Source organism: Nicotiana sylvestris, chromosome 6, assembly GCF_000393655.2.
Source record: "Nicotiana sylvestris chromosome 6, ASM39365v2, whole genome shotgun sequence".
In the NCBI taxonomy this organism is placed as follows: domain Eukaryota; kingdom Viridiplantae; phylum Streptophyta; class Magnoliopsida; order Solanales; family Solanaceae; genus Nicotiana; species Nicotiana sylvestris.
The window spans coordinates 160,615,822-160,625,610 of record NC_091062.1 but is presented as its reverse complement, the minus strand read 5'-3'; the positions used below and the strand labels follow the sequence as shown (position 1 = coordinate 160,625,610).

Below are 9,789 nucleotides of genomic sequence, written 5' to 3'. Positions count from 1 at the left end.
CTAAATTCCCCCGCTTAAGAAAATTCCCTAGCCAAACGTCGATCGTTCTCTTTTGATCACCTGTGGCCTGTACCGGATACACCCCCGTCTTGATATATTCTTGGATATCATGGAACCATGGTTCACCATCAAGTTCCTCCTTAACCACATTACAGTAGGCATGCTGATCACGAACTTGAATATGCAGAGGGTCAACATAAGCCTTAACCGGATGGTGTAACATTGATGCCAAGGTAGCCAAAGTGTTAGCAACCTTATTATGGATCCTAGGAATATGCCTGAACTCTACTGATCTGAACCTTTAAGAAAGATCGTGCAAACATTGTCAATATACTATGAGCTTTAAATCCCGAGTCTCCCATTCTCCCTGAATCTGGTGCACCAACAGATTCGAATCTCCCAAGACCAAGAATTCCTAGACACTCATATCTACAGCTAACCTTAAACCCAGAATGCATGTCTCGTACTCAGCCATGTTGTTAGTACAATAGAAACGAAGAAGGGTCGTAACAAGGTAATGATGCCCTATTTCGGAAATGAGCACAACCCCTATTCTAACACCTTTCATGTTAGTGGCTCCATTAAAGAAAAGTTTCCAACCTGGCTTTTCAGCCTGCTTCACCTCATTAATATGCATCACCTCTTCATCAGGAAAATAAGTCCTCAATGGCTCATATTCTTCATTGTGATGATCCAAAGGGTCATCACCTATTTTCTTATCTATTCCGAGCTTCCGAGGCCTTGAAAACCTCATTTACAGTCGCCTCAATTTGCATGCACATTCCAGGCACGTAGCCGGAAGCTCAAATATGAAATTTTGTGAAACTTTGCTAAGTTTTGATATTAAAATGAAAAAATTTGACTTCGGCCAATATTTTGGGTAAACGGACCCGAACCCATGATTTGACTGTCCCGGGAGGTCCATAGGAAAATATGGGATTTGGGCGTATGCCCGGAATCGAATTCCGAGATCCCAGGCCTGAGAAATAAACTTTTGAGTAAAATTATTTTCTGAAAATATTTAACGAAAATGGAAATGAAATTTGATTAGAAAGTCATGGTATCGGGCTCGTATTTTAGTTTTGGCGCCCGGTACAGGTCTTATAAATGGTTTAAATACTTTCAGTAAAGTTTGGTTGAAAATAAACGTCGTTTGACATGTTTCGGACTCACAATGGAAAATTTGATGTTTTATGAAATTTGAAAGAATTTTTGGATTTTAAAGCTTAATTCATGGTATATGACGTTATTTTGGCGATTTGATCGCACGGTTAAGTTCGTAGGATGTTGTTGAGTTAGTGTATGTGTTTGGTTAGGAGCCCCGTGGGCTCGGGAGTGTTTCGGAGTGATTTCGGACTTAGGAAAATTGCAGAATATTGCAGAAATAATACCCGTGAACAGTACCCATGAATAGTACCCGTGGTTCGTGATTCCAATACTGAGGTCCCCTCCATTGATTTTGTGCCCGTTGTTCGCGAGTTTCCTAAGGTATTCCCTTCAGACCTGTCGGGTATGCCACTCGACAGGGATATTGATTTCTGCATTGATTTGGCTCTGGGCACTCAGCCCATTTCCATTCCACCATATCGCATGGCCCCGCCAAAGTTGAAAGAGTTGAAGGAGCAGTTGCAAGACCTGCTTGAGAATGGTTTCATTAGACCCAGTGTTTCACCGCGGGGTGCGCCGGTGTTGTTTGTAAAGAAAAAGGATGGTTCAATGAGAATGTGCATTGATTACCGACAATTGAACAAGGTTACAATCAAGAATAAGTATCCACTGCCAAGGATTGATTATTTGTTCGATTAGCTTCAGGGTGCCAAGATGTTTTCCAAGATAGACTTGAGATCTGGCTACCATCAGTTGAGGATTAGGGCATCCGATGTCCCAAAGACAGTTTTTCGCACTCAGTACGGACATTATGAGTTCTTGGTTATGTCATTTGGGCTAACAAATGCCCCAGCAACTTTCATGGATATGATGAACCGAGTGTTCAGGCCTTATTTGGACTTGTTCATGATAGTCTTTATGGATGATATTCTGATATATTCCCGCAGCCAGGAGGACCACGAGCAGAACCTCAGAGTGGTTCTTCAGACTCTAAGGGATAGTCAGCTATATGCTAAGTTCTCGAAGTGTGAGTTCTAGCTGAGTTCAGTTGCATTCCTAGGTCATGTTGTATCAGCAAAGGGTATTTAGGTTGATCCGAAGAAGATTGAGGCAGTCAAGAACTGGCCTAGACCAGTATCAGCTATAGAGATTCGGAGTTTCATGGGATTGGCAGGCTACTATCGTCGATTCGTGGAAGGGTTTTCATCCATTGCAGCCCCGATGACCAGGTTGACCCAGAAGGGTGCCCAGTTTAGATGGTCGGACGCGTGTGAGGTGAGCTTTCATAACCTCAAGACAGCTCTGACTACAGCACAGGTATTAGTTTTGCCCACAGGTTCAAGGCCTTATACAGTTTATTGTGATGCTTCTCGTATTGGGCTTGCTGCAGTGTTGATTCAAGGTGGCAAGGTCATTGCCTATGCCTCGCGACAGTTGAAGATTTATGAGAATAACTATCCGGTTCATGATTTAGAGTTGGCAGCCGTTGTTCACGCATTGAATATTTTGAGGCATTATCTGTACGGTGTGGCATGTGAGGTGTTCACGGATCACAAGAGTCTTCAGTATTTGTTCAAGCAAAAGGAGTTGAATTTGAGATAGAGGAGGTGGTTGGAGCTATTGAAAGATTATGATATCACTGTCTTATATCATCTGGGAAAGGCCAATGTGGTGGCCGATGCTTTGAGCAGGAAGTCGGTCAGTATGGGCAGTCTTGCTTATATTCCGGTTGGTCAGAGGCCGCTTGCTTTGGATGTTCAGGCCTTGGCCAATCTATTCGTGAGAGTCGATATTTATGAGCCTAGTCGGGTATTAGCTTGCACGGTCGCTCGTTCTTCATTATTGGGGCGTATCCGTGATCGGCAACTTGATGATCCCCATTTGTGTATCCTCAGAGACACGGTGTAGCGTGGAGGTGCCAAGCAGGTGACCTTAGATGATGATAAAGTTTTGATATTGCAGGGGCGAGTTTGTGTGCCTAATATGGATGGGCTTCGGGAGTTGATTTTAGAGGAGGCCCATAGCTCCCAGTACTCTATTCATTCGGGCCCTGCGAAGATGTATCAGGATTTGCGACAGCATTGTTAGTGGCGTAGAATGAAGAAGGATATTGTTGCATATGTGGCTCGGTGTTTGAATTGTCAGCAGGTTAAGTATGAGCATCAGAGACCTGGTGGTTTGTTTCAGAGGATTGAGCTTCCCAAGTGGAAGTGGGAGTAAATCACTATGGACTTCGTTACTGGACTTCCGTTGACTCGGAAGAAGCTTGATGTAGTTTGGGTCATTGTTGATAGGCTGACCAAGTCATCGCATTTCATTCCTGTGGCAGTCTCCTATTCATCCGAGAGGTTAGCTGAGATTTATATCCGGGAGATTGTTCGCCTTCATGGTGTGTCGGTATCTATCAATTCGGATTGAGGCACGCAGTTTACCTCGCATTTTTGGAGAGCAGTTCAGCGAGAGTTAGGCACTCAGTGCAGTTGAGCACAGCATTTCATCCTCAGACGGACGGACAGTCCGAGTGGACTATTCAGATATTGGAGGACATGCTCCGAGCTTGTGTTATTGACTTTGGAGGTTCATGGGATCAGTTCTTGCCTTTAGCAGAGTTTGCCTACAGTAACAGCTACCAGTCGAGTGTCCAGATGGCTCCTTATGAGGCTTTATATGGTAGGCGGTGTCGATCTCCGATTGGATGGTTTGAGCCGGGAGAGGCTCGATTGTTAGGTACAGATTTGGTTTAGGAGACCTTAGACAAGGTCAGGATCATTCAGGATAGGCTTCGTATAGCTCAGTCCAGGCAAAAGAGTTATGCAGATCGTAAGGTTCGAGATGTGGTTTTCTTGGTTGGTGAGCGGGTATTGCTTCGAGTGTCGCCTATGAAGGGCATGATGAGATTTGGGAAGAAGGGCAAGCTTAGCCCTAGGTTCATTGGTCCATTTGAGATTCTTGATCGAGTGGGAGAGGTGGCTTATAGACTTGCATTGCCGTCGAGTTTATCAACCCTGCACCCAGTGTTTTATGTGTCCATGCTTCGGAAGTATCACGGCGATCCATCCCACGTGTTAGATTTCAGCACTGTCCGTTTGGACAAGGACTTGGTTTATGAGGAGGAGCCGGTGGCTATTCTAGACTGGCAGGTCCGTAAGTTAAGATCCAAGAGTTTCCCCTATGTTCGTGTTCAGTTGAGAGGTCAGCCTCCTGAGGTTTCGACCTGGGAGTCCGAGTCCGATATGCGGAGCCGTTATCCTCATCTATTCCCTGACTCAGGTATTTCCTTCTTCTGTCCGTTCGAGGACGAACGATTGTTTTAGAGGTGGAGAATGTGACGACCCAAAGGGTCAACACCTATTTTCTTATCCATTCTGAACTTCCAAGACCTTGAAAACCTCATTTACAGTCGCCTCGATTTGCATGCGCAGTCCGAGCACGTAGCCGGAAGCTCAAATATGAAATTCTGTGAATTGCTAAGTTTTGATATTAAAATGAATAAATTTGACTTCGGTCAATATTTTGGGTAAACAGACCCGGACCTATGATTTGACGGTCCTAGGAGGTCCGTAGGAAAATATGGGACTTGGGCGTATGCCCGGAATCGAATTCTGAGGTCCCAGGCCCGAGAAATGAATTTTTGAGTAAAATTGTTTTCTGAAAATATTTAAGGGAAATTGAAATGAAATTTGATTAGAAAGTGATGGTATCGGGCTCGTATTTTGGTTCTGGCGCCCGGTACAGATCTTATATATAGTTTAAGCACTTTCTGTAAAGTTTGGTTGAAAACAGAAGTCGTTTGACGTGTTTTGGACTCAAAATGGAAAATTTGATGTTTTATGAAATTTGAAAAAATTCTTGGATTTTAAAGCTTAATTCGTGGTATATGACGTTATTTTGGCGATTTGATCACACGGTTAAGTTCGTAGGATGTTGTTGAGTTAGTGTATGTGTTTGGTTAGGAGCCCCGAGGGCTCAGGAGTGTCTCGGAGTGATTTCGGACATAGGAAAATTGCAGAAATAGTACCCGTGAACAGTACCCATGAACAGTACCCCGTGAATAGTAGCCATGAACAGTACCCTCGTGAATAGTAAAAACGCGTGAACAGTAACCCCAAAAACATTCTGGGCAGAATGTAACTTCTGTCCCATTTTCCATTTTTAGCAAATTGGAGCTTGGGGAGAGGCGATTTTCGGGATATTTTTAGAGAAAACAACGGGGTAAGTGTTCTTAACTTAGTTTTGGTTAGATTACTCGAATATATTACTAGTTTTGGCATTTAATTAGTGATTTTAGTTGGGATAATCTTGAAAACCCTCTTGGTTTAATTTGAAGATTTGAGGGTTGAGTTGATGTCGGATTTTGGTAAAATTTGTATGGTTGGACTCGTGGTTGGATGAGGTTTCATATTCCGTAATTTTTGTCGGGTTCCGAGACGTTGGCCCCATGGGCGAATTTTTAGTGCAATTTCGGATTTTAAATGGAAAATGTAGAATTTCATATGGAATTAATTCCTATAATTTTTATTGACTTAATCGAATTGTTTATGACTAGATTTGAGAATTTCGGGCACAAATTCGCGAGGCAAAAGCTTGTTGGAATTTTGAATTGGTTGCAAAGCGAGGTAAGTGTTTGGTCTAACCTTAGCATGAGGGAATGAGAGCTGAGTCTTAATTGCCACTTGCTATTTGTCGAGTACGATGTATATGCATGGTGACGAGTATTTATATGTTGGTGTCTAGCATGACCGTAAGTCCTTATATCGCGAATGTTCGAATTTGGTTATATCTTCCATGATTAAATGATGACTTCTATATGTTGTGAAGTGCATGTGAAAGAAATGGTGATATTTAAATTTGAGGAGCGTTGGCTCAAGCTATAAAATGAATTACTAAGTAAGAAATGAAAGAAAGAGAAAGAATTATTGAATTGTTCCCTTGCCGAGATAATCGTGGAATTGTTGATATATTCCTTGCCGGGAATTTTATTAATAATTGTTGTTCCCTTATTGGAATCCCGATTATTATCCAATTTACTTCCTTGCCCCTTATTTGTGATTGTTGTTTGGGTGAGGAAGAGTGATAAAGCACAAGGGTGATGATGTGTATTGTTTGATATGGTGAGGAAAGAATGTAAAGCACGAAGGGTGATGTCGTGTCATACGATGTGCCATTTTGTACTGATATCTATTGATTATATTGTGAGGAAAGAGAGTAAAAGCACAAAGGGTGATGTCGTGTACAGTTTTATTTTATAAATTGCTTGGGGGAGGAAGAGAGTAAAAGCACGAAGGGTGATGCCGTGCAAATTGTTGATTCCTTTTGATACTTGTTGATATTATGACTTTGTTGTCTCCTTCTTTTATTGAATATTTCTATTTGAAACTGTTACCTCCCCACAACATGTTTCCCCTCCCACATTGATTGGTTGCTTCCAGTACTTCCTTTGTTGTCTATATATATATATTTGAACTGCACAGCTTTATTTGATTGTCTGGTCCTGGCCTCGTCACTACTTAGCCGAGGTTAGGCTAGGCACTTACCAGCACATAGGGTCGGTTGTACTGATACTACACTCTGTGCTCTTTTGCATAGATATAGGTTTCGGACAGCAGCAGCAGTAGCGCAGGTGTGAGCAGTCAGACTAGTGAGACACTGAGGTAGCCTTGTAGGCGTTATGAGGCCCGGCGTCTCCTCTTTCTATTATTTTAGTCTGTTATCTCATTGTATTCGAGACAAACAATTTATTATTTTCTTTCAGACGATTTTATTCAGTATTCTTAGAAGTTCGTAAGTAATGTGACACCAGTTCTTGGGTTGAGATTTATGTTGGATTCCGCATTTATATTCAGTCACTTTAAATTAAGTCTTCCACATATTTATTTAATTCAGTCATTTTTTATGCTATTACTAATATTTGATAAAAGAAATAATTTATAAAAGATAAAAGTAGTTAAGAGTTGGCTTCCCTAGCTCTCATTAGTAGGCGCCATCATGACTCCCAAGAGTGGAAAATCCGGGTCGTGACAAATTGGTATCAGAGCTCTAGGTTACATAGGTCTCACAACTCACGGACAAGTTTAGTGGAGTCTGAGGGATCGGTACGGAGACGTCTGTATTTATCCCCCAGGGGCTACAGAGTTTGGAAAAACTTCACATTGTTCTTTCTTGTCGTGCGGTTTTATTTCTCAATGCTAATTGAATTTCTACTCTGTTCTTTCGCAGATGGCGAGAACACGCGCTTCCTCATCTACCGCTCAGCAGCCCAATCCCCCAGTAGCAGCTCCCACGAGGGGCAGAGGGCGAGGCCGAGGCCGTACTAGAGGCCGAGGTAGGGGCAGAGCTCTGCCTAGAGTAGCAGCACCAGCGGTGGAGCCTCAGGTTGACTTTGATGATGATGTTCCAGCCCAGTCAATTCCGGTGGGCCTCACTCAGGTGCCAGAGGGGTTCATTGCCACCCCAGTTCTTCAAGACGCTCTAGTCCGATTGGTGGGCCTCATGGAGAGTGACACACGAGAGGGTTTGCTTCCAGTAGCACCAGCCACTTCTCAGGCTGGAGGAGGGGCCTAGACTCCTTCTACGCGCACTCCAGAGCCAGTAGCTCCCCAGGTTCAGGTTCCATTGGTTTAGCCAGCTATGGAGGTTCAGCCGGGTGTAGTGGCTCAGATCGGCGATGGAGTGACTATGTCCGCGGATACCTTGTGGAGATTGGACAGGTTCACTAAGCTCTTCACTACCACTTTTAGCGGTGCATCTTCTGAGGATCCCCAGGATTATCTAGACAGTTGTCATGAGGTTCTTAGGAACATGGGCATTGTTGAGACCAATGGGGTCAATTTTGCTGCATTTCACCTATCTGGATCTGCCAAGACTTGGTGGAGGGATTATTGCTTAGCCAGGCCAGCCGGGTTGCCATCTTTGTCATGGGAGCAATTTTCAGCGTTGTTTCTGGAGAAGTTTCTCTCTGTTACTCAGAGAGAGGCCTATAGGAGGCAGTTTGAGCGCCTCCAGCAGGGTTCCATCATGGTCACTCAGTATGAGACCAGGTCCATTGATCGAGCTCGCCATGCTCTTGTCATACTCCCCACCGAGAGAGAGAGAGAGAGAGAGAGAGAGAGAGAGGGTGAGGAGGTTTATTAATGGTCTTATTCAGCCGATTTGTCTTCAGATGGCCAAGAAGGCCGGGAGTGAGATCATATTTCAGGAGGCGGCCAATGTGGCCCGCCGAGTCGAGATAGTTCTGTCACAGGGAGGTTGTCATAGGTCGGATAAGAGGCCCCGTTACTCAGGAAGATTTAACGGTACCTCGTCTGGAGGTAGAGATTCGTATGGCAGAGACTATCCTCCCAGGCCCTTCCAGTCAACTCTCCAGGTTTCCCATGGTACTTCAGGTGGTCGTGGTTCTCACATGCACAATTATGATCAACAGCCTTATAGTTCACCACCAACTCCTATCGGTGCACCGCCGCTTCAGAGTTTTCGAGGTGTTCATTTAGGTCGACATGTTCAGCAGCAGAGAGCTTGTTATACTTGTGGTGAACCAGGTCACATTGCCAGATTTTGCCCTCGAGCACCGGGTAGTTCTCAGTATCAGAGGTCTCGTGCCATGGTACTGGCACCAGGTGTTCCACATCCCGCCCAACCAGCTAGAGGTGGGGGTAGAGGTGCTAGAGGTGGAGGTAGAGGTCATAGAGGTGGAGCTCAGACCGCCAGAGATGGAGGCCAGCCAATAGTAGCCCGTCCCAGAGATATAGTTCAGGGTGGTGGGGCCTAGCCCCGATGTTATGCTCTTCCAGCCAGGCCAGAGGCTGAGTCTTCAGATGCAGTCATTACAGGTACTATTCTGGTTTGTGATAGAGAGGCTTCAGTGCTATTTGATCCAGGATCTACGTATTCGTATGTCTCCTCTTATTTTGCATCGTACTTGGTTCTGCCTAGTGATGCACTGAGTATTCCTGTTTATGTGTCTACATTGGTGGGTGATTCTATTGTGGTCGATCGAGTTCATCGTTCCTGTATTGTGGTGATTGGGGGTCTTGAGACTCGTGTTGATTTGTTGCTTTTAGATATGGTCGACTTAGATGTTATATTGGGGATGGACTGGTTATCACCTTACCATGCTATCTTGGACTGTCATGCCAAGACTGTGACCTTAGCCTTACTGCAACTGCCCCATTTAGAGTGGAGAGGGACTCCTAGTCATTCTACTCGCAGTGTTATTTCGTATGTAAAGGCTCAGTATATGGTCGAGAAGGGGTGTTTGGCTTATTTGGCTTATGTTCGTGATTCCAAAGCTGAGGTCCCCTCCATTGATTCCGTGCACGTGGTTCACGAGTTTCCTGAGGTATTCCCTTCAGACCTGCCGGGTATGCCGCCCGACAGGGATATTGATTTCTGCATTGATTTGGCTCCGGGCACTCATCCCATTTCCATTCTGCCATATTGCATGGCCTCGCCAGAGTTGAAAGAGTTGAAGGAGCAGTTGCAAGACCTGCTTGAGAAGGGTTTCATTTGACACAGTGTTTTGCCGTGGGGTGCACCGGTGTTGTTTGTAAAGAAAAAGGATGGTTTGATGAGAATGTGCATTGATTACCGGTAATTGAACAAGGTTACAATCAAGAATAAGTATCCACTGCTGAGGATTGATGATTTGTTCGATTAGCTTCAGGGTCACAAGGTGTTTTCCAAGAT

The 9,789-nt window shown here is 44.4% G+C and overlaps 2 protein-coding genes across 2 annotated transcripts; both read left to right on the top strand.

Annotated features, from left to right (window-relative positions):
* Window positions 1–7,734: 7,734 nt before the first annotated feature.
* LOC138871568 (uncharacterized) lies at window positions 7,735–8,872 on the top strand. Its single transcript, XM_070149453.1, has 2 exons — window positions 7,735–8,172; window positions 8,267–8,872. The coding sequence occupies exons 1-2, from the start codon at window positions 7,735–7,737 to the stop codon at window positions 8,870–8,872; spliced, it is 1,044 nt and encodes a 347-aa protein (XP_070005554.1).
* Window positions 8,873–9,193: 321 nt separating this feature from the next.
* Window positions 9,194–9,613, top strand: LOC138871567 (uncharacterized). Its single transcript, XM_070149452.1, has one exon. The coding sequence runs from the start codon at window positions 9,194–9,196 to the stop codon at window positions 9,611–9,613; it is 420 nt and encodes a 139-aa protein (XP_070005553.1).
* The last annotated feature ends 176 nt before the right edge of the window (window positions 9,614–9,789 follow it).